The following is a 24,165-nucleotide window of genomic DNA, read 5'->3' as shown; positions in this document are numbered from 1 at the left end:
ATTGTATTGACATTAACAACATTAACAAAGATTACTATATCCAGAAATGTATCTTGCTCATTGTTAGTTCAAATTAGTTAATGCATTTACTAATGTTAACAAATACAGTACAACCTTATTGTAAAGTGTTACCAAAAAGTGCATATCGTTTACAGTCCATTTCATGGAAAAAATGGAAATCTTGGTGGAACTACATGCCTTTTAAATTTAACTACCTGAAATCCATTTTCAGCCTCCAAACACTGCACATTCATACATAAATACAATTTCAACCTTATGAGCATTCATATTGTTCATACATATTGTCATATTGTACCTGGAATGTGCACAGGGGCTACAGTGGCTCTGAGCAAAATAAATGTAATATTTACTATTTTTGTAACACTTTAAAATAAGGTTTTTGTCATTAGTAAATGCATTCACATGAACAGTGAGCAATATACTTTTTTCAGAATTTACTAATCTTTGTTAATGTTTATTAATGATAATACAATAATATTCATCATGGTGCATTAACTAATGTTAACAGTTACAGCTTTAGATCTTAAAATCTGTTCATTGTTCATATTAGCTAAAACAATAACCAATAGTTAACAAATACAACCTTATTGTAAAGTGTTACCAATATTTTCATTAAGCGAACTTTTTGGATTGACTAAATTAGCGTTATGCTATTCTGTTTTTAGTGTTTCAGTTTAAAAAGCCATCTTATAATTACACTATGGCAGGGCAACCCAGTTCATGTCCATTCTCGGTTCCAGATCCAGTTTATTTGAATCAATCACCTGATATATTAAAGCTTTTAAGCTTTTTACTGTTGCTTAGCTAATCACTCTGGAGCCCCAGAAAAATCATCCTGGCACGATAATTTCACTGCAACAATGTGCAAAGTCTGCAAGTCCATCCTGAGCTGAGTCTTTAAAAACAGTTATTGTTACAGTATATGATAACCTATAATACAAAATATATGTGAAATGTTACTTTTTTACAGCCTCCACAGGCTTCCGAACAAACTTCATGTACGATTGACTGTTAAAATTGAAACAGGCTCCTTATTTATAGGTTGGGATATAGTTACTGTGTCATTTTTGGATCTGTGGGTTTAAACCAAACTATAGTCCATTGACTTGTATCTATGTATACATTCTACCAGAATTCATATAGTAATGGCAAAAATGTAAAGAAATTGGAGCATATTCCCACCAATCCTAAAAAATATGAACTGAATTGAATTTAATAAACATTCCCATTTATTCATTTATACTGTATATATCTCTTATTTTTGTTGTAGAATAATTTACAGTACTTGTAAATGCCTCAGACACTAATACTACACATACAAGAGTTAAAAGCCAAATATCTAAAAACAAGACACTGGAAACTTTAAGTACTTTTTCTGCACTCAAAAAAGCATTCATGTAATGAAATTGTACTCAATCATGCTCTATTACTCAATTCCCTAAGATTCAGACATTGTCAAAAACCCTAGATCTTATATCATCATGAACACATGAATATGAAGTTGTGACCAAGCTAAAAAAAAAAACAAGTTCATGCTTCCAGTTGTAGACCCGTGATCACAGCTTCTACATGGAAGAACTTGGTAGAGCTTATGCAGGGCTTCAGTGGAAAAGTCAGTTTTATGTTATAATGTTATATAAAGGTATATTGATTTTTGTGTGCACAAGTATGTAACTGTGCTACACACAAACAAGTTCTGCAGTCTTTTAGACGTTCAACAATCAAGGAAAATCAAAGGTAACTTAATTTAGGACATTTTACGTTCCCTTCAGCATACTTCCAGGACTCATTCCAGCCCCGTGTCCTTCTCAGTGGTTTTAATGTGCTTTGGTCGATTGTTCAATGCAAGCTGCATTGCCCAAATGCTCAGAGGCCTCATATAAGCTAGAGAGCGGTAGATGCCTTTCTCACAGTATGCTTCAGGAGTCTGGAAGGCCATTCCCAATCGCTCCCATACAGTACGATAGCAACCTTCAGCAGTTTGCAGACCCTCTTCCACCATCCCCTGGGAAACAGAAGACAATCTGTTACAATCAGGCATATCACACTTGATATACAGTTGGAGAAAGAAATCATTTAGTATATTTCCATGAAATGAAATGAAATGAATAGACTAAAATAGTAACCACACCAATGACCTGAGGTTTGTCTTACCTCGTGTATCATTGTAGCTGCCAATCCATACACCACACCCACCCACACCTCATCTGATTGGACGCTGGAACGGTCAGGCACACCCTCTGGCCTCATTCCATTGACTGCACCCATCTGTCCCTTCGCAAAGCTCATAACATTGAGGTCAAACACTGATTTCAATGCACTATGGATTTTCTCCTTGGGAAAAGCCTGCGCAGAGAAGTGCATGTTCAAAAGTATTTGGTCAGGCATTTTTTTTGCCCAGAACAACAAATTGCATAATTCCAGCAATTTCAGGACATGATCGCTAAAAACAATCACTTGCACTCGTGGTGTATTTGTACGGCTAAAAGATTGGGGTGCATGGACATATGGGCAATTCCATGTAAATGTAAACCATACCATGAAAAATACCAAAGGTTTTACTATACTAACAACACAGACGTCAAAATTTGGCAGTTTTAATAGCCATGTGAGGTCTTTCTTAAAGTTTTTGAAGCATTGTTTTTATTTTTTTGTGCACGATTTTACATTTTAGGATAGTCACATCTTTTACGGTACATATTCCTCATAAATAGGCACATGAAAATTAAAATAAAGTAACTATTTTATGTTCTATGAAGAGACATCCCTTCTTTATTTGTCGGGTATTTTTGCTCCTGGTTTGTACATTTTAATTCACAGAAATCCTACAACGTGTGTAATCTCTAAAAAACTGTGTCCTTTTTCTGTCATATCAATACCGCAGGTTTATTTCCATTTTTGAAAACAGAAAACTTGTGCATAGTCTGAAATTTTTCTGATGTTTAGACAAACAATGGTTCAGTATATTGGAAAGGAATACATTCTCTGAGCGTTTATATGTCACATCCATAACCCCGCAATTGCCCATATGCAATACCTGTCCGCCAGATGGAGCATAACACGGTCTACTTTGGTCTTTGCTTACCTGTAAGTCGTCATCCCCGAGCCCAGAAGCCTTGAGAAACCAATGGCCTGCACACTGGTCTGACATTACACTGTTGGAGAGGTTTCGTCCACTGCTGTCATAATTGTAGTACTTGCCTAAAAGAGTAAGAGGAAACTTTTACTTGAAGTTGTGTTCTCATCCCAGATGATCCTTCAATATGGAAACAGATCTAATGGCGGACCTGGCTTTTCACCATCCATGACATGACTAAACTGTCCTACTCACCATTCCACAAGAGTTTGTCGAAGGCTGCACTTCCTCTGTCTAAAATATCTCTGTAGCGTTGATAAACAGACTCGCAGTTCAGCAGACGGGCCATTTTGCACATCATGCACACTGACGCCAGCCACAGTCCACCGCAGTATGCACTAGAACATGCACAAATTTAACACATCTGTTACTTGTGTATGTTGTTGTTGACTGTACGTGACATTTTATTACATAAAAACCCAGTCTTTTGTGCTATACTGTACCTGGGTCCAGTGACTGTCCATCCATCATAGGTCTGGTCTGCATAGCCAGAATTTTCAATCAGCCCATCTCCATCCTTATCGAACTTTAACTCTGTTTCCATGACTGTCTGAAACAGAGGTAAAGCACATCTGTGAGTGATGTGTGCCGAAACACTTGGAAACGCGATCAAGCTCCATTTTTGCATTCAGAGGATATATTTCTACACAGCTGAGCTCACCTGGCATATGGGCCACATGTCCTTCAGATACTGCTCATCCTGGGTCAGATAATAGTCTCGGTACACTTGCAGCACAAACTTCAAGTTCAGATCTTTCCAGTCGGCTGTATCGTGAATCAAGTAAGCGTTGACACGACACCATGGCTCATCATCTGTTTGAAAAAGTAGTTTCATGAATATTAGAGCAATTGTTTTTAAGAATACAGGGAACATTTGCAATCTGAGTCTTATGAAACCTTTAAAACTTGAAGGCCTGCTCAATCTATCGGATTTTAGTTAAATATCGGTTCCTCTAATAACTTTAGTATCTGATGTCTATAATGTTATAGACATATATGTTTATATGAAAAAATGGAAATTGTCATCATTATTATTTTTTGCTGTATCCAAAACATTATGCTCGAAACTGTTTTATGGTTATACAGGGTAATAAACATGGTATTAACTTACCAGGGTCTCCAATGTCGTGAGGCACAACACCCCGGGTCTTGACTGGTGAGCACTGACCGCTCATTAGATTTAATCTCTCTGTGGGGTCATGCTGTACGACACTACCAGCTGAAAGATCAAGTATAAACTTAAAAAACAAGATCCATTCATTTCAATATCATCTTGAAGTGTTTAGCTCACCAATATCATACTGCAGACTCAGAGCCAACTTGGGCCACAGCATGATAAGAGCGAATGAAGCGTAGAAGTGCACATCATAAGTGTTATACATCCTGTACTCCTGACCTGTGTTTAAAGAGGGAAATAAGCAGAAGTCATCATATCACCTCAATCTAAACCTGACTGCATTTGAACACAAATGGACAAAAACCTCTTAGCAATGCAAACCATCACTTTTCAAATGGCTTTAATAAGCCTATGCTAAACAAATCCTCAGTTTAGATTACATATCAATTTAATGATAAGCGCCATCCTCTTACCCTCTAGGTAAGCAAATCGCCCATATTCCTTGACAACTTGAGGCTGAGCTGGAAGCCCCCCATCCTCAGGACGGAGCCCACCACTGATATCGCTGTCCTCTGGAAGCTCCACCCACACAGTTCCACCATCCACAATGAAGTAGAGCTCATTAAACAGAGCCGATTTATACCACGCTGGAAGAGAACTAGACAAACAGTAAATAAAGATGTAATGTATTAGTGTCAGCTGTAGCGGTCATCTAGTAGCTCATATAAATGATGAGAAAACACATAAATATGTAATTGATTCATTGTTCCTTTTTGTTTATTCAGTGAGGTTTTAATCAGATTGGCCAGGGTTTTATCTACAAGACCAAACAGTAACCAAAAACAAAATATGCCTTATGTTAAAACAGTGTATGCGGACAGTACCACACCCAACACATATGAATCTGACTGTATGAAGTGCACTTAACAGGATATGAGTAATAATACACTAAATGGCATATAAGGGTTATTTCAACACATATTACACAATACACAAATACATTGCCTTTTGGAGAGAAACTTGCCCCATGCAACTTAATTCATGAACTGTTACTACGGAAACATTTATTTGTACCTGTCCTGTAGAATGGGCCTCTGCCACTCATCTATGCTCTCCTCCCATTTACTGTAGAGTGTGAGAGCATAGTGGGACAGCGAGGGGGCAGCGTCTCCTTTGCTGCCATAGTAACGCGTGTATCTCCTGAAACAAACACTCCACCCTGTTACGTCATACAGTCATTGAGATAAGCATCAGTGCAACTGTTGTATTAAGTTTCCAAGTTACATATAAACTTGGAACTGTGACCCAAACTGGTTTTCCTAATATATTTTGAGAATGTCCTGGTTGATACATTTTTTCCCCATCATGAATGTTACTCACCCTTATATTGTACCATGACTTCCTTTCCTCATGGAACATACAAAGAATATCTTTAAAAGGACAGTTCGACCACAAATAAAAATGATGTAATTATTTACTCGCACTTGTTTCGTTCAAACCCTCTAGAGCAGGGGCTCCCAACCTTTTTGACTCCAAGGCCCCCTTTACAATATTCAAAGGGTCCCCTTCCACTCACAAAAACTTAATAACTTAATTATAGCTTGACATTAATTGAATTAAAACATTTATTCATTATAAAAATGGCCAAATAATAAGAAACTTTACATGTATTTTAATGCTCGTTTTGTCTAATTTCAAAATGTTAATCATCTTGAGACCCCCTTGAAAGTCAGCTGGGGTCCCCTTGTTGAGAACCACTGCTCGAGAGCACTAACGGAGGTTGCAATGGGAGTAATAGTGATGCTCTTATAAAACTTCATAAGGACACAAAAACTTTATAAAATAACTCCACATGACTTATGTTGTGTATTTCAAGTGTCCTTAAGGCATACACATGGGTTCGGTGTAGAAAAATAAAATATAATCCGTTATTCGATTAAGCTTTTATTTACCTACATTTCTCCGTGTTTGGCTGTTATGGCAACAAACGGACAGCTGTTTACTTTTACTGTGAATGAACGCACAGGCAGCTTTATTATTATCTACATCAAACCTAATTGCATGCTTGAAATATACAGCATGAGTCATGTCCCGTCATTTTTTATGTTTCTGCGTCCTTTCGAAGCTTGGGAACATGGTCCCCATTCACTCCCATTACTACCACCAAAACAACACTTTGGTTTCAGGTTTGAGCGACACGGTGGTGAGTAAATATTGACGAAATGTTTATTTTTGGGTGAACCATCCCTTTAGATGTCAAAACGTTCAGAGCATATTTACCAATTTATGAAAATCCCAGCAGTTTCACACAAGAATATTAAATGATCAGAATTTTCTGTTTTGTGTGAACTACTGACTGAATGCCACTCCAAAAAAAGAAAGGTAGATTGATAGAAAACATAAGGACTTTGAGCATACTCCGTATGAATAAGGAAGTGTTTGCATTCGCCCATATGTTAACAAAACGTTCCTGTGCATGTTAAAAATATTGAATGTACACACACCTTGCATGCACCCTCTCTCTCGAGCCGAAGGTGACTGTGGGCATATCCCAGGCCAAACTGAACTCCATGCTGTTGTGTCCATTAGCAGGCACCGAGCAGCCCACGGCCAGGGCTGCTGCTACATTCTCTCCCTTCTGTGTGGGTGTGCTGGAGCCCTCGGGCGAGTCCAGTCGTCCATCGGTCATGAGGTCACTCCACAAAGCACTACAGGTTCCCTTTGGGCTAAACGCGGTCTGGTGACTGATCTCTAGGCCAGACTGCAAGACGATGAGTTTTATTTGAACGTCTATAATAAGTTAACTTTGTTCCTGCTTTTACAGAATGCTTCTTGAAACATTACAAGCACAAGGTCAAATGTTTACATCCATTCTATGTGAGCATATATTAGCGCAGTGCACCATAACAGTCAGCCGATCAGCAAGTACAACTCTCTTATTTTCTCAAAGGAACACATGCTCAAACAAAAGAGTGGGGGTGAACTGTGAAACCTGTTTGGCAGAGTGCGTCTGTTCTTGCTCGCAACACAAGACTAATTTACGTGTTTTACTACAGGCCAAACCTGTTGCTTCAACGTTTTCATTCAACATTACCTTTCTTCTAGCAGCGATACACAGAGTGTACGGGTTTACAGGTGTTTGGTGATGCAGCAAGACCCCAGACACGGATTCTCCCTCTTTTTCGTGGTGAAATGGTTCATTCCAGTGGCCCACGCACTTATCGTCTTTATCGCCCGACCCATTAACCATTGTGAACATGATGGAAACGTCGAGCGCGTAGTCATTCTTATTCTCAATATCCCACACAAACACAGCCACAGGCAGACTGGAGTCCTGAGAAAGAGAAAGGAGAGCTTAGCTTGTTTGAGATGGATCAATAATTTGGATACGGTTTCATTATCTTTGTACATATCGAATGCTTCTACACGAACCAAATTTAGTTGAGGTAAATAACAACAAAAGTGGTGGCGATATCAAACAGGTGTCAAAGAGCTGGTCACCTTGTAGTCATGGGGGATGACAGGTGACACCTGTCTGCAGGTGAGGGTGACGTTCTGGCCAGGCAGGTGGTAAACGGTCCAGGCTCGTGGGTACAGTGCGTGGTAAAATGCATATTCACCGCAGTAACCCCAGTTCCAACCCTGAAGTGTTGGGGGACGTTCGGTAGACAACACCTGCTGGTATACTGTCTGACCCCCCCTGCGCAAACATACTGTAAACTAGAAAACAGAAATTTAGGTAGACTGGAACTGGGCGAAGAACAGATGGACAAACTGGAAATAAAATAGCACGAAAACTCACAAAACAACCTGTAACTATTTTATAAATGCAAATACAATTTAAAGGCCCAGTGTACGAAATTTAGCGGCATCTAGCGGGGAGATTTTGAATTGCAACTAATGGCTCACTCCACCTCTCCCTTTTGAAACACTACGGTGGCTGACACAGGACGAAGATGTTGTCACGAGCCGCGGTATAGATAGAAATAGCTTATAGCTCAAAAACATAACGCTTCATTATGTTAGCTCTTTATACACCTCTGAAGACATATGTATATTATATTGCATTTTTGTCAATAGATCCTCCAAAAAGTTACACATTGGACCTTTAAAAGCACCGCTTAGTAATTTATTTATAAGTGAATTGGTTACCTGGTTAGCTATAACAGTTTTATAGTGGTACATTCCAGGGTTTAGCTGCCATCTGCAGAAATCGCCCTTCCATCCGCGGGTGATACTACCTCCCCCAATGCCCCCCAGAGGAACGCCTGCAAAAAGGTAAAAACAATTACGTACACTGGTTTTTGTTATTGACTGGATGTTTTTGCTTGCCTTTGTACTCACCATAAATTTGTTTCAGCGGTAAGGCCCGAAACATATCAATAAAAGGTGCTTTCTTTTCAATCTGGGTCTTTTTGTACCACCATCGTAGATACCTGTTCAGACAAACACAAGAGATGAATATACAGACTTCAATGACTCACATTTTGACTTTTCAAATTGGGCTTTGTGGCTCTCTAACAGCTTTAGTCATAATAATGCACCTCTTTTCTATACATACTAGGTTTCCCTTTAGTCACCCTCGAAGCACGCCATTGAACTCTTTGTCTGTCTGTAAATGCACACCCAGCTGTTTTCAGGACCGTGGCACTCGGCACAAGGAGTGCCTTAAACACAACTGATTTACACACACATAAAAGGACAGATGGCATTATGGGATACACTGATACAGCTGTGAACTGTTTCTGCACTGCAAACATCTTTTGTGTTCATCAGTTTCTTTAGCATAATCATAACAGAAGGACTTAACATCTCTTATATCACATCTATATGACCACTTATCTCAACTTTCACCCAGTCATAACATTTAGATGTCTGACATGTGATTACCATAAAAGTTAGGTGAATAATCAATCAAGCGTGGGGAAGGTTTAGGAACATGAATACACTAGTCACATTCACATAAGAGTGCATTGATTGTGTCAATAGGAATCAATGCACAATAAAAACTCTAAGCGAAGTCATTTTTAAAGGATCCTAAGGGTTAAGAAGGTATCCTTGGGTAAGAATTCTGGATAATAGGCAGTGGCAACAGTTCAAAAACCTGTTTGGTACAAATAAATATTGTCCCAGACTATATCTAATAATGCACAAATAAGAACTTTTGCCAATATTAAACTCAACCAATGACCATGAGTTTGACCATGAGTCAATCATTAATCACGAATGCAAAACGCGATCAATATTGATCAATCATTAACCAGCCTGAAGCTACACAGTTTCACAAAGCCTTGTCTTGATGTCAGATATTAAAGCTATTCCTTCAACAATGTACCAGTCTAACAGGCCAGACACAGGTGCTCTGAAACCCCACCAGATCCAAGTAAAGACCTAATACACCTGGATGGCTGATAGCAGTCATTTCTTTTATATGTGAGCAAGTTACCTACAAATGAATCATTTTCAGACTTCACATTTTCCAAGTTGATGTTCACTGCATCTGAAAATGAGTTGTTTTTGCTTCTACGAAGCTGGTAACGGTAAGCCTTATAACAGTTCTTGCCTTGGTTTACTAAATAAGGATGGCTGCTTAAGAAAAAGCAGGCAGAGAAGAGTTTGGCAGAAGAGAAGAAAACCTGTTTCTGCAATATTTATAGTATCTATCCATTTCATTCATGCATAATACTACAGTGCAAGAGCCAAAAAAACAAATCAGACTTAAAGTGATAGTTCACCCAAAAATTACTCACCCTCATGTCATTTCGAACCTGTTTGACTTTCTTACTTCCGCAGAACACAGAAGGTATTTTGAAGAATGTTGTTAACTCGGCCCCCGTTCACTTGCATTGGTTTTGTGTCCATAGAAGTGAATGGATGCCACTGCGGTTCGTCAACCAACTTTCTTCAAAATAGCTTCTTTTGTGTTTTGCGGAAGGAAGAAAGTCATACAGGTTGAAGTCATACATGAGAAGAGGGTGAGTAAATGTTGACCGAATCTCAATTTGGGCTGAAGTATCACTTAGAGGAACGACTGTTAAGGTCTGTTGTGATTTCTTACTTTTTATGAATGACATGAGACAATGTCACATTAACGGAACCATTTATTTAAAGAACTGACATGAAGATTAAACGAATCGGAGGCACATTCATTGCTAAACATACCTGAGACCTAGACCAACATGTTCGATCATGTTGGAGATTGAAACATCTTTGGCTTGAAAAGGTTTCCTCTTCTCATTGAACTCGTGAGCCAGACATATCCGCCAACCATCCTTCGGGACACCAAATCCAACTTCTGTAGACACATACCGGCTCATAAGCTCGGCCAGAGACTTGCTGTCATTTAAATCCATATTTTGGAGCTTCCAAATCGACGGTCCAAACCGAAAGCCGGTGTGTAAAACTGGTCTAAATGATCTACAATAGGAGCAAAACAGACAAAATTGTTAATCTAGGTAAATGAAGCAAATTAGTGAAATAACTTAAGGACACATTAATGACAAAAAAAATGCTACGTTGTCTTGGGTTGTGCAGAGCAAGCTTGATCTTCGTGTACAAAGGTAACAGTTAGGTAATCTAAGTTACATATGAACGCAAAGTTCACCTGTCACCAGAGTGATCAAGGCTCGAGATGTAACTCGATCTTATTCTTTTAAATAACTAACAATGTCTTGCTCTTTTCTGCATCGTGCACTTCTTTCAAATACACCATTGTCAGACTCTCGTCTTCTGCTTGCTTCAGTCACATTTATGTATTAACTTCTGCGACTACTCATGCATAATTTCTAATCCTTTTTATCTCATCAAGTTTGTGTTGGAGAGGATTGTTCATCTCTTACCTTGCCACCTCTTTTCGCTGCACTTGTCTTGATGCTCTCCAGCATGACTATATCAATAAAGCCACCCGTTATCCCTGCGGCTCTCGCTGTTCCACCTTGTTAAATCATGGAAAAAATGCATATGAATGTAAACCGCAAAGACTACTTTGTACATGTGGCGGCATTTGTGTGGCATTCAAAAGGGCAGTAAAGAATGTCTTCTCGTGTAAAACCACATGTTCCGAGCAGTACATCGCTGTCTTTTACTGTTGAACTGGTCAAGCCAACGTCAGCTATCAATTCCCACTGAAAGTGTTGGGTTAAACCAATGACCACACCGGAGGGGTAGCACGGGGAAGGGTTTTGCCATCTCTTTATCTGTGTAGGTAACACTTATCTTTGTCTTTTTTATATATATATATTTTTACCAATAAAACTTACTTCACTATTTATACTAAACAAAATTATTTTTATAGTGGAATATTGCTCTAGATTAAATCTAACCTCCCCGTATTTGGATTGTAACGTTTCGTCATATGCCACGAAGCCAATCATGTTGGCTAATCGTGTTTACCGGGGAAAGGGATCGTTTTTATGTTTTACTATTAAATATTGTACGACCTAAAACAAAACGATGTGCATGTAAAATTCGTCCCAAATCTAGTGCAATAGCCTGACACCGTTTTATTTTTTTCTGTATATGAATGTAGTCTGACAGGCGTTTGAGAAAACTCAGGGAAACGTCATAATCACCCAGAGTGAAATCCGCCTCCGGTTGTTTTGTTTTGTTTTTGAGTTGCTGAAGCGTCACCGGTTTCTCAGTTTTGTACTTTATGTATAGTGGAAAGTAATCCAATCCAACGAAATCGTGGTGCGTCGTTTTAAGCAACGTCAAGGTATTTTTCAACTCCTAATAGATATGAATGGGAGATAGAGCTGCTGCTAACCTGCGCAACGCCAACTCACCTTAAACATCACCTGAGCTGTAGTCACAGTCTGGATTTGCAATACCTGTACTAGTGCTTAAATCCATAATGCATCTAAATATAAATTCCCGAAGACTATATAGTTTGCATAATGTGCATTATTTATACTCGAGCGCTTGGTAGCTCCGTTATTCCACATATATACGCAGCTAAATTGCTAAGAAAGAATAATTTTGCGAGATTTTCTCTCTGTGCGTTTTTTCTCAGATGATTGAGGTGGTGGCATCTATGGCACGAGGGCCCGTGTTTTTGGCCGGTGAGGTTTTAGAGTGTCTCATAACCTTCACAAACCCCATGTCACATCTGTCTACATCTGCCAGCAGGTAAAGACAGGAAGATAGTCCAACCTGTTGTCTGATATATTTCCACATTTGTGATGTAATTCCTAAACGAGTCTCCTAATCTTCCACAGTGAGGTGTTGGCTTGGGCCAGTGCTCAGATTCACTGCCAGTTCCATGCCAGTGATAGTCGTGTGGCTCTGCCCGCTCAGGGCACCAAGCAGGATGTGCAAGCCGAGAGTGACACTGTGCTTATACCAAGCAGAGGTGAAACTTATTCAGCTGATCTGAGAGCTACGGATATTGCTGCATTAAAGATAAATCAATCCAGAAGTAGCCATATCTACAGATTTACATTTTTAGTTCAAATCTCTGCCAGGTGGAATTAGACATTTGTTTGCGTGTCACACAGGTTGAAAAGTTTATTTATAGAGCTACATTGGAATAAGCAAATATGCAAATGTTAAAGAAAGGTGGATATGGTTTGTTTATACTGTTTGTGGCCGTTTAGGAAAGTAGACCTTGTGGTTGTGGAAACTGAAAATGATTGTATTGAAATGTCATAGTCATACACTTTTAATGATTACATATTTACTATATAGTAAGCATTAAAGTATTGATTTGAAGGTAGGTAAAAGCATAGCGGTGCACAATAAAGCTTGAAAACACGACCAATGGAACTCAGGAGTTATCAAGAAATGCAGAGTTATAGAAGTGCAAAGGCAGTGGATAAGAAGTCAGAAACCCTATACAACTTTGAAAACAGATTGACAAAGCAACTACAATGCGAAGCATTTGTAAAAATGCTAGAGATTTCAGAAACAATCCAAATTATGTGTTGATTTTTTCATTTTGTATAACTAAAGCCATGTACAGAGTATGTCAGAAAGTGTGCATGTAATGAATTACAATGGACGAGTTTTAAATTGGATTTCTTTCATCTCAGATTATTCATAGAAAGCCGGGATTTAGATCATGAGGTTCCTAAAGTTTTTCAGGGAGCTCGGATTTCTAAAGAATTGCTTTTTTTCCAAAGCGATTTACAGTACAGTTTCTTATTGTTGATTCAGGTGAACGAGGGCAGTGTGTACTGGACACACCACCTAAAATCTTGTTCTGTGACCTTCGCTTGGACCCTGGAGAGAGCAAGACCTGTAAGAAACGGAATACATATTCATTCACTTCCAGTCTAGATTGAACATTTGTTTTTTAAACAGTCATCATTATGTTTTTGGAATTGTTTACAATATTTAAACAGAGTCCCTTAATCGGTTCATAATAAAACCAATCTCACATGACCCAGATAATGTCGATTTTTAGTATCAACAGTTAGTTCTATCAACTGGCCACAGTTCAGCTATACAGTCATGTCATTGCACATCAAGCTTGGCTAATGTCATCCTGAGCTACACAAGACAGACATTATTGCGCCACATGGTTTATTTTTCATTTTGATAACTACAAATCAATCTTTTCCCATTTCGCAGATTCCTATAGTGAGGTTGTTCCCACTGATGGTCCACCAAGTTTCCGGGGTCAGGCAGTGAAGTATGTGTACAAGCTCACAATTGGCTGTCAGCGGGTCAACTCGCCCATCAAGTTACTCCGTGTTCCTTTCAGAGTTCTAGTACTCCATGGTAGGTTGCCGTTATTGTCTCCTGGCCTTTTTTGTTTAGGGCTTCCCTTAGGGTTGTTCATGCAAAGCCGTTTGAGTTGCATTACCAACTGGCTTTAAAGGTGCAGCACATCATTTTTTCCATTGTAGTGGAAAAGGTTTTACACACAATAAAATTTCATTAGTTTTACACCTAAAGACATTAGCCATGCTTTTAACATAATGTCACTTGTCATTTTGAGTTAAAGGCGCAGTTCTTAATTAACAGCGGCCACTAGCGTTGTATTATAGATTTGCCACGAATCGCTCAGTCCAAACACGACGGTGGCCACCACAGTACAAAAATATGTTGTTCTCATGTTGACGCAGGGAAGAGATTTTGCGGGCATTAGAAAGACTGTAGAAAGAGCTATGACTTATGTACAGTGTTGGGTGTAACTAGTTACTAAGTAATTAGTTATTGTAATTTAATTACTTTTCCCTTGAAAAGTAAAGTAAGGTATTACTCTTATTTTTTTCTGTAATTTAATTACAGTTACTTTTGATTAGAGGTGCACCGATTGACCGGCCAGAGATCAGAATCGGCCGGTTTTTCGTATGATCGGCCCGACCGGTGACCGGCCGGTCAGTCTCACGTCTCGCCGATTCCAAGCCGATCTTCTGTTGCCCGTGATGCGGGCAAGAACGTCACAGCCGTCAGTACACTCAAAGCCGCAAGTAAACATGTAAACGTGCGCGCGCACAGCCTGTCTTTCACGGCTCGTTTATACTCGCATGTGGGTCCACCGGACCGCGAGTCTCTGCTGACTGACGCGCATCTCTCATGTCCGCTGACTGCACGCGCGTGCACACGCATCATGTACTGTACAGACAAGAAGGTGCACTGTAGTTCATCTCTCGCTGCTCCGTCTACATGGGGTATGTATGCTAACCATGATGCTATTAGCATCATGCTAAACTCTGACACATGCTAAACTCATGTTGAAGTCGTTCACTCTGTGTAAAACAAACGTAAATTCCACTCAACCTGATTCCTTGTCTTACGTTAAAACTGTGGTCATTTCACCTAGGTAAAATGACATTCAACACGACTTCTACTTGTTTTTAAAAATCCAAAATATAAAAAAATGAATAAATCAACCAATATATGTGATATGTATCTGATTGAGTTCTTTACGAACACAAAAAACTGCAAATACATATACATCTTTAGAGTAGAATTCACTCATAAGATTTTTAACTTCTTTATTGAAGTTGCAGCAAAAATCAACCCACTTCTTTTAATCCTACAGACACAAGATAAAGACAATTTATTTTACATTTCTGAAAAAATGAAATAAAGCAATGTTAGTTTCATAAACGGAAACAGATGAGAATAAAGTTGACGTATTTTATTGTTATCTTAGACTTTTGTGAGATGAGTACAAAAATTAAAAAGGTAAATTAAGTGACATGTTAAGTTATATTTTATTATTTGTACTTCTTTTCAGTCACAGAGTTCTTCAATTTAAGAGTTGTTTGGGAAAGAGAAGATTCTGTAATTTAATGCAGCTTGGAGAACTGCATTTAGGGAAATTTGGGGAAATTGTAATGTTCAATCATTTATTCAATGAAAATAAAAAAAAATGTGTATTGAAGAAAAGTTAATATGGTTTTATATACAGTATACTGTCAATTATAGTTTGTGGATAGAAAATCAGAATCGACAAAAATCGGAATCGGCAGGTTTCACTTGTAATAAAATCGGAAATCGGAATCGGCAAAGAAAATTGCAATCGGTGCATCTCTACTTTTGATGTAATTAAACTAAATACTTTGTGTAATATATGTGTGTGTAATAGTGGAATTGACATCAAAATTCAGAGTCTAACTTTAAAATCTGTGCTTTCATGTATAATTCTCACATTTGTAATACTTTGGTCAGTTAATAATACTACTTTATGTAGTTTAATATTATTTATTTGAATGAATTAAAAGAGCCCTTTCATGCCTATCCTTGAATCACTTAACTAATCAAGGTTGATATAGGATATAGAAAGTAATTAGTAATAAGTAACTAAATACTTTTTGGAGAGAGTAATTTGTACAGTAATCTAATTACACTATTGAATATGTAATTAATAACTAGTAACGAATTACTTTTCAGAGTAACTTACCCAACACTGCTTATGTATTACATAAAATAAAAGGTTTGTGGATTTTAAGTTTAGAAAGAAGTCAGGCAGGAGCTAGGACCTGTGTTAATATTATAAAGACTTTCCAGCAGAGACGCGTTAAGACCCGCGGTACTAAGGCTTTTAGCAGATATGTACTCACAGATATCTATGGAGATACTTTCCAGCAGAGAGACATTGGAGAGAAAGATCGTCTAAAAATCACCCCCGAGGAGGTTGCTTTGCTTCGGATAAGTATGTGACCAAGATATGTTGTTGTTGTAATATTAGCTGTGTGACGGAGCAGTTTTGAGCGTCATTGTTTATCTGGAATCGCTTTAATATTGTACTCGTCCAGATACTGGAGAGAGAGAGCGAGAGTGCGTTTTATTCTTTTACTCGATGATGAATAAACTTTCAGTTAATCCGCGGGTCACATGAGTTCCGCACCGGAGAGCACGATCCGTACGGATCACGGATAATCCCGCGATCCGTTTCACCACGATACAGCAGCAGAAAGGAAGAGAAAACGCGCGTTGTATAGTTGTTTGTCCGTTTAGGGCTGCTGTACAAAACATGGCGGCGAATTCAATGTATGTAGGCCCGCTCTGTATGTAGATATAAATAACTTATTCTAAGGTATTACAACCTTAATGGTTCATTACGTAAGGTCTTTATACACCTCTGAAGAAATAGTTTTGTATATTATATTGCATTTCTGCATCCTCCTAAAAATGCCGTATTGTTCCTTTAAGTAAAATAAAAATAAGCCAGCTTATGTCAATGTGAATATGAATTTCGACCAAGGAATATTGTTTTAATGGTTCTTAAAAATTATTATTATTATTAGAAAGCTAAGACTGTCTCCTTTACTTCCGTGGATAAACCTAAAAATGTTTTTCTAGGTCAAAGTGAGTCACATAAGCGATCAAGTGCGAATTAAACTCCCTAACACTATTGTTGGACACTTCCGCTTGTGAAATAAATGAGTCACAGGTGTCTGAATTTATTACCATATCATAACCTTTTGTACTCTTTTGTACGGTTTTCTTTCTCTCTTAAGACTTTTGTTGGCGTAGCACGATTCTGGTGCATTGACGAGTATGAAAGATTTTTGTGGATCTGTTATAGGCATGCCAGAGCCTCCATTCCCACAGGATGAGGAAGTGGCTCCCTCCAACCCATTCCTGGAGGAAGAGGAAGGAAGCAGGAGAGACACTAGACCACTAGAAAGAGCTCTTGACATGCTAATGATCACCACCTCAAGACGGTGCCCATGTGAGGGAACATATGTGTTGTTATGTCTTTTGAAAGTACATTGTATGGTTTCTTAGTTAAAAGGTCTAAAGTCACACATGGAAGTCTATTCTTGTGTCACGGGCTTCTCAGTTTTTGATTGGGCGAATATGTGTTTTCTTCACAGACATGTTCAATATCACAAACATGCGGGGAAAGGTGGCTAAGTTCTGCATCTTTAAGACCGTGTACAGGCTTGGAGAAGATATTATCGGCACCTTCAATTTCTCAGAGGGGGATATTCCATGTTTACAGGTACAGGATGTCTTTGAGCATGTGCATCAGGTTTGGCAAACTTGGTGGATTCATTCGAAATTTGAACAAAATGGAGAAACTCTTCTAGTGCTACTGCTGGAGAGCTTCTATCCTGCTTAGCTCCAACCCTAATAAAACCCACCTGCGTGTAATTTTCAAGGAACTCTGAAGGCTTCTGAAGATGAGCTGGTTCATGTGTGTTTGATTGGTCATTGTGATATTGCCAAGTAAGACGTGTTCCTGGATCAACATCATTGGTCTTGAAACAACATTCCTGTCAAAAACTGTCCTAAACTGAACCCTACCCATGACCCAAAGCGTACACATAACAAACTCTAAAATCAAGCTCTATAACAAGCTAATAATGAACTCTAAAATCAGAGAGAAGTAAATGTTTGCTGGTACACAAGCCCCTACCCCAGTCTTAAATTGAACATTGACCTTAAACCTGGTTCTCAAATATGATTGGTTGATAGAAATGTTGTTTCGGGACCATCAGCGATGTTGATCCAGGTCCTACTCTGTGAAATCACATTCATCTGTTTAAAGCATGTTCGAGCCAAACTTTGCAGAACAGTGGCCATTCACACGGGACACTAAACACATCACTTGTGTTTAGAAATAAGAAAATACATTACTGAGGAAGGTAAATGTTCTTTAGACGAATGCTGCTTTATGTCTGTATTCTTATTTGAATATGTTTATTTCTGCTCAGTATTCAGTTAGTCTGCAGAGTGAGGAGGAAGTCAATGAGCAGTACCAGAGACGCCCCCGCCAGCCGGTGAGTGTCACTGGTCATGGGCGACACCTGGAGTCCTGCTTGCACACAGCCTCGAGTCATTTCTCTCTCCCCGTACCTCTCAACGTCACGCCAGGATTCACCACAGATATAGGTAAGAAAATATCTGTGTTATAAATGTTTTTTTATTGAATGATTTAACAAATCCACATTTCAAATGTTAAATCCACATTGTTTTTTATTCTTTATTATGTTTTTGATGTCTCTTCACCAGTGTCGTTAAGATGGCGTCTGCATTTTGAGTTCGTCACGGCGCGGGAGCCAGTGGAGCCACCTGTGGTTCTGCAAAATCAGTCGGAGGTCACGGTATGGACTGGGGCGGAGAACGTGGATGTTGACACCTTTAGTTGGGACCTGCCAATCAAGGTGCTTCCCACCAATCCCACTCTAGCATCATATGTTTCACAGTTCACAGGGACAAACAGCATAACCATTTGAGTTGTTTTATTTGTATCCTGGACGATTTTAAAGGAAAGTGTGTTTTGTGGAATGAGGGCAGTCATATTCCGAATTGAAAAGTTGCTGGTCTTTGATTCATTGGCGTTTGTTTTGCAGTGCAGTAAATTCATGTAAACTTCTTGTTAGCTTTTCAGTGTTATCCTACAAACTGCTTTACCTCCTGTGAACATTTCTGTATTTATTGTTTAAATTCTTTTGCTCCAAGCTAAACCTGTAATTACAAATTTAAGCGAAATGCTCTATCATAAGCTGTTTTATAGTGTACATAAAATCTTTATCATGAGACTGTCCATTTCTGAATAAAGAGCAAAGACAAAAATCATCTTATAAATGCCATGTTGCACTGTTCATTATTGGTAAATGAAAACTAAAGGCAATGAGATGATTTTCTATGTTTATTTCAGTAATCATTTTAAACATAAGACAATTACATGGGCTTTAATTTGCTTGTTTAGCTGATTGTTCACAAAAGTGCATAAATGACAAAGAAAAGACTCTGCAACATTAAGATTTTTATGCAGAGAATCATGCATGTTTTTCTCTGAAATCCTTGGAGTGTATCGAATTGACCCATGATAAAAACGATAAATGAAAAGATAACATGCAGTGCTAAGAATGTGTAATGATGATAAAATGCATTAGATAAAATACACATTGATAGTTATTCCTCCATTACATCCTTGATTTTGATTTCGATCTCACTTTAATAAATTCCAACACAACACTCTCCCCCTCACACACACATTACTTTTCTTTATCAGACCACTGCCTTGCTTCCTTCAAATGGAGATTTTGAGCAGCTTACATATTTATGGTTGTTTTTTGAATATAGTTGCGTTAAGAGTAATTTTCAATCTCATCTGAATGATTCAGATGTCAGCTGACAGGCAGGGGATTTGTGATTGCCGAATTGGTCTCCCTCCATGCTAACCTGCTAGATTCATGTTGATGGCCCCATGTCTTGGGTCAATGTTGTTCTCTCCGGGAATGCACGGCAGACGAGGGTCAGAGGTCAACACCAGTGTGACCTGACAGGTCAGGGTTTCAACTCGAACTTCACACCAAGCAGGAAAGTCCACAGGCTGATGCACGCTAGTTTAGCAGATTAACTTTAATATTTGGTCAAATGCAAACAAACTATTTACAGTTTGACTCAACAGGCAGTTGAGTCATAATTGCAGTACATTGTTTGTTAATTATCCTGAAGAAAATGGAATTAAGTTCTTACGTCTCACAGCATCCCACTCCCACAGGGTGCAGGCAGGTGCACTGAACACAGCCCTGCTCCATCCAACTCTCTCCCATAGAGTACTGCTTCCCCTCATACTCACACAGAGCTGTAGAGAGGACATAAAAAACATCATATGATCACAAGTGCACTCCAACTGAGAATTCAAAGGAATGATTGTGAAATCCTCAGGCCTGCACCTGGTCTCACCTTGAGAGTTGAAGTGGCACTGCATTGGTGCAGCCAAACAAGCTGTCCACATCATGAAGCCAATGAAGATCATCATTGCGCCGTGTCTCATCATGGAATCCATCTCTTTAGTTGCGTCGCTGTCTGAATCCCTCTGTCCGCTTTCGCACCTCCATATATACCCCCTTGTGCGCTCACGAGTACACGGTGAGAGGAGTGGTTTGCCCCTACCTAAGGTGTGTCTCTGAGTTGGGGGCAGGTTATTTAGGCTTTTTTCGGGGGGTGTAAAGGAAAAAGCTGTGGCTTGGCAGCACTCGTCCTTTTTCTCCAGTGATTGCCTTTCTCCGCTCCACTGAGCATGACCTTGAAAAACTATAGAAATTCTGACACATCCTGGGATGACTAAGAGAGGAGGAGAAAAGTGTCAGCAAAAGAAAGTGAGAAAGCAAAGAAGAGAAAATTGGGTCTGATCAGATACGAATGACCAGTTTAAGATGATACAGGTTTGCCATTGTATGTAACTGATAAAGTAGCAGTTGTGTATTGAAGCAAAAGTTTAAGCAGAATGCTTAGGATGGTCACTAATAAATTGATGGGATCTAAACATCACCATGTGGTTACTAGGTGATCTTCAAACACAAACACAGGTATCCGTCACAACCGTGGTGCTCAGTGTGTATTGACCCTTGGACTGAGCTCATGCTGATGATGTCATGCCGGTGTCTCCTGTCAGTGACCTCACGTGGGCCCGGTCCAGCTGAGGATGTTCATGAGAAGAAGGAAGCTCATAAAGACGGGATTGGACGTTTATTGCACAACTGCTGCAGGTGTGTATGTGTTTATGACCAGAGGAGACGAAGATGTAATATTCTGCCCTGGTGTTGTTGAGGACGGATCCTAGTAAGGTGTTGAGCAGAAGGGATCAGGGCTCGAGAGGATGCAGAGAAGGTAACCGTTCTTTGAGCCAGAAGCAAACCTAACCCGCTCGTTCGCACATTAGCTCATCCCTCGTCATCTTTGCTATCAACATGGAAAAATTTGCGATAGAAGAAATAGGCATTTGCTAAGGAGACCCTGGGGCACCACAAAGTTGTGTTTGTAGCGTTCACGCCTGTGTCACCCCACAGTAGTCTGAAAGGTGTTGAAAGCTCCTCCGTGTGTACTACATGTGGTACTACTGCTCTATGGCTCTGACTTGCGCCTTGGTTTGGTTAAAGTGACTCACAGTCTCTCTTCTGCTCCGGCCGTACACCTCAGGAGAAAAACATTCCCTTCTGCTTGAGCATTAGAACTTATGAACTTATATAGCATGATCTGTGTCAAATTAGAGGTGAAAATGTGCCAAATGACAATTCAGCAGTATTTTGGGTTGTCAATTAATATTAAGTCAATTAATGTTAAATAATGAGTTGGTAAAAATGACTCAGTTACTTAAAAACAGGACTTGTACACCGTGAAGAAAAATTCAGATCACTCGTGCACTTAACATTTTGGCAATTATCACGTATGGCAACAATCTGTTCCTTAAATTTATATAATCTCAACTAAGCCAATTGAAAGAACAATTTAGAGGATTTTAGATTAAATTGGAGAGGTCTACTTATTTATAGTGTATAGTGAAACTGAATGATTGTGGTGCTAAAAACTACAAAATATCATGAATCGTTGCTCTTTTTGTTCATTTAAATGCTTCTATTCACATCATTTGTAAGTCACTTTAAAGTTTTATGCTATATTAATTCCGTTTTGCAAATGTTAGCACTTCTGCCTCAGTTGAAATAATAACTGTGAAAGTATGCAAGTTCAGAAAATGAGGGTAGTTTGTCTTATTTTTTAACATTCACTGTAAACAAATTCTGTAGAAATTACTGTATTATTGGCAGCAGTTTGTCAGTAACTTACTGTAGATTTACATTTATGTCATTTACTGGCAACAGTTTGTTCAAAGATAAATGAACATTAAACATTAACAAGTCTTTATAAAATAACAGCCTCGTGCAAAGCATTCTGGGAACCAAAATTAGAAAATAAACAGAAAAAGGTTGAATGCTTTGCATGAGGCTGTTATTTTATAGTTTTTTTCTGTAAAGATAATGGTAGGCCTATGTGTATTGAAAACATGTGTAATAGTTGCATTTCATGTCTTTTAATGTCGTCAGTAAATTATTCTCACTCTTATTCATTCAGCAGGAACTCTAAAACTGTTCATAGACAGTGTTTTTTTATTTTTTACTTGTACATATTTACATACATACATAGCTTTACTCTTTATATCTTTATCTTATCTTTATTGTATTGTATTTCTTAATTTTTTATACCCATAGGCCCTTATTTAAATCATTGTGTACTGTATTCTATTGTGTTATGGTCTCTGTGTACTGTTGTTGCTGTTTCTGTGTTCTGGATGCTCCTGTCACCAAAACAAATTCCTTGTATGTGCAAACATACTTGGCAATAAAGCTCTTTCTGATTCTGATTCTGACTGTAACTGTAATTGCTAAAAAACTACCTCTTGATTGCCAATCCTAATTATAATACCAACAGATCAATGTTGCAGATGACTGATATAACGTACATGAAATTGTTATACATTATATAGCCTTTATTACACGGCTCATTTGAATGCTTGATTCTGATTGGCCAGTCGAGACATTCCAAGGGTTGTTATTTTCAAATAACAACCGCTCAAAACTAGTAACACCCTGTAACCCGGATGCTGCAAATCATTTTGAGAGGGGCAGTTTAATATTACACAAAAATGAATTATAAATATTTATTTTAATTACATATATGATATTATATTTACAAATGATTAAACCAATTTGCCTGTTGGTGACGTTTGAACGTCGTTTCTTACTTTAAAACCGAAACTAAACGGCTTTTCCTCGCGGAAGGTCTGCATTCGGTAAAAATTAGCTAATAAAATATTTCAAATTCACATTTTATGTCCAATTTTTTTCTCATGTGGCAAGTAGCCGTGTAATAAGTGGGATAATGTACAAGCAGCCGGCTGTTATCGCGAAATAAGCCCCTTCAGTGTCAGTTCACACTGTCGGGGCTCAGGGGCGTAGCTACATGGTGGCCATGGGTGGCAACGGCTACCCCTGAATGATGGATGGCCACCTATCTGGCCACCTCTGTTGTGCGAAGCAGTTTTAAGATGCGTGTCGGAGTTTACGGAGTGCTGCGCAGATCATTTAGCGTATGCCCTGAAAGTAACGCGAGGACATTACTCTCGCGTTAATATGATGCCATATGCTGACGCACTGATGCAAACAGTCGGCGTCTATTATCTGAACAGCTGCTAACCTCTTCGCTTCGTGACAGTGTACAGTCTGTGTACCATGGAAGTTCATCGCGTCGCGAGCAGAAGGATCAGGGTAGGGTTGCACCAGCCATTCGTAAGTTCTTTCTTAAACGTGAACATAAAGTCCACACTAGAGGCTTAGTAACTACTACTAGCTAGTTTGTAACTAAATCTGTAATCTGTATGTTATTCGGTTGCACCATTTGGTTTTAAGGCAGAACGTAGCTATCATAAGCTCTCCGTAAAGTAATGCGTAGTCGCATAATATGACGTTTACCTTCAACAGTCCAATAGCAGCCTTTAAATTCGTGAGAAAAAGTTGTGTTGAAATGTTGTGAATTTCAAAACATTCTTGATTTAAACTTATTTTACCTCACATAATAACGGTAAAATCGGTATATAGAATACTACCTTTCATGAATAACATATTTAAAAGTAAATTTAATAAACAATGCTGTTTAAAACAATACAGCCTACCTAATGCAATAATAAATGACATGCAATATG

General features: G+C 38.8%; 3 protein-coding genes across 3 annotated transcripts; 1 reads left to right on the top strand and 2 right to left on the bottom strand.

The window, feature by feature from the left end:
* Positions 1-1,232: 1,232 nt before the first annotated feature.
* gba2 (glucosidase, beta (bile acid) 2) lies at positions 1,233-11,384 on the bottom strand. The gene is made up of 17 exons (XM_057341258.1): positions 11,114-11,384; positions 10,437-10,691; positions 8,619-8,710; positions 8,427-8,542; positions 7,776-7,994; positions 7,369-7,608; positions 6,779-7,035; positions 5,349-5,474; positions 4,748-4,932; positions 4,449-4,553; positions 4,269-4,376; positions 3,819-3,970; positions 3,601-3,707; positions 3,353-3,495; positions 3,107-3,222; positions 2,176-2,367; positions 1,233-2,026 (listed from the first exon to the last, which is right to left on the bottom strand). Exons 2-17 carry the CDS (start codon positions 10,625-10,627, stop codon positions 1,808-1,810), a joined length of 2,568 nt encoding a protein of 855 aa, XP_057197241.1. The 5' UTR covers positions 10,628-10,691; positions 11,114-11,384; the 3' UTR covers positions 1,233-1,807.
* Positions 11,385-11,684: 300 nt separating this feature from the next.
* On the top strand, positions 11,685-19,252 carry rgp1 (GP1 homolog, RAB6A GEF complex partner 1). Its single transcript, XM_057341045.1, has 9 exons — positions 11,685-11,988; positions 12,286-12,401; positions 12,491-12,624; positions 13,428-13,511; positions 13,845-13,994; positions 17,257-17,403; positions 17,549-17,676; positions 18,392-18,569; positions 18,690-19,252. Exons 2-9 carry the CDS (start codon positions 12,286-12,288, stop codon positions 18,911-18,913), a joined length of 1,161 nt encoding a protein of 386 aa, XP_057197028.1. The 5' UTR covers positions 11,685-11,988; the 3' UTR covers positions 18,914-19,252.
* msmp1 (microseminoprotein, prostate associated 1) lies at positions 18,915-22,949 on the bottom strand. Its single transcript, XM_057341055.1, has 3 exons — positions 20,373-22,949; positions 20,163-20,271; positions 18,915-20,026 (listed from the first exon to the last, which is right to left on the bottom strand). The coding sequence occupies exons 1-3, from the start codon at positions 20,473-20,475 to the stop codon at positions 19,861-19,863; spliced, it is 378 nt and encodes a 125-aa protein (XP_057197038.1). The 5' UTR covers positions 20,476-22,949; the 3' UTR covers positions 18,915-19,860.
* Positions 22,950-24,165: the final 1,216 nt, after the last annotated feature.

Source organism: Triplophysa rosa, linkage group LG1 (genome assembly GCF_024868665.1).
Source record: "Triplophysa rosa linkage group LG1, Trosa_1v2, whole genome shotgun sequence".
Classification (NCBI taxonomy): domain Eukaryota; kingdom Metazoa; phylum Chordata; class Actinopteri; order Cypriniformes; family Nemacheilidae; genus Triplophysa; species Triplophysa rosa.
The sequence above is the reverse complement of the archived record's forward strand: the minus strand, read 5'-3'. Positions and strand labels throughout refer to the sequence as shown.

Excerpts from the sequence above, each read along its gene's own strand:
- gba2 (XM_057341258.1), bottom strand. The coding sequence starts at position 10,627 with ATGGATTTAAATGACAGCAAGTCTCTGGCCGAGCTTATGAGCCGGTAT. Across the intron at positions 7,995-8,426 it reads AAACTGTTATAGCTAACCAG|TTTACAGTATGTTTGCGCAG; the intron begins GTAACCAATTCA and ends TCTGTTTTCTAG. Across the intron at positions 2,027-2,175 it reads CAGCTACAATGATACACGAG|GGGATGGTGGAAGAGGGTCT; the intron begins GTAAGACAAACC and ends TCTGTTTCCCAG.
- rgp1 (XM_057341045.1), top strand. The coding sequence starts at position 12,286 with ATGATTGAGGTGGTGGCATCTATGGCACGAGGGCCCGTGTTTTTGGCC. Across the intron at positions 12,402-12,490 it reads CTGTCTACATCTGCCAGCAG|TGAGGTGTTGGCTTGGGCCA; the intron begins GTAAAGACAGGA and ends AATCTTCCACAG. Across the intron at positions 13,995-17,256 it reads CAGAGTTCTAGTACTCCATG|GCATGCCAGAGCCTCCATTC; the intron begins GTAGGTTGCCGT and ends GATCTGTTATAG.
- msmp1 (XM_057341055.1), bottom strand. The coding sequence starts at position 20,475 with ATGGATTCCATGATGAGACACGGCGCAATGATGATCTTCATTGGCTTC. Across the intron at positions 20,272-20,372 it reads GTGCCACTTCAACTCTCAAG|CTCTGTGTGAGTATGAGGGG; the intron begins GTGAGACCAGGT and ends TCCTCTCTACAG. Across the intron at positions 20,027-20,162 it reads GGAGTGGGATGCTGTGAGAC|CGTGCATCAGCCTGTGGACT; the intron begins GTAAGAACTTAA and ends CTGCTAAACTAG.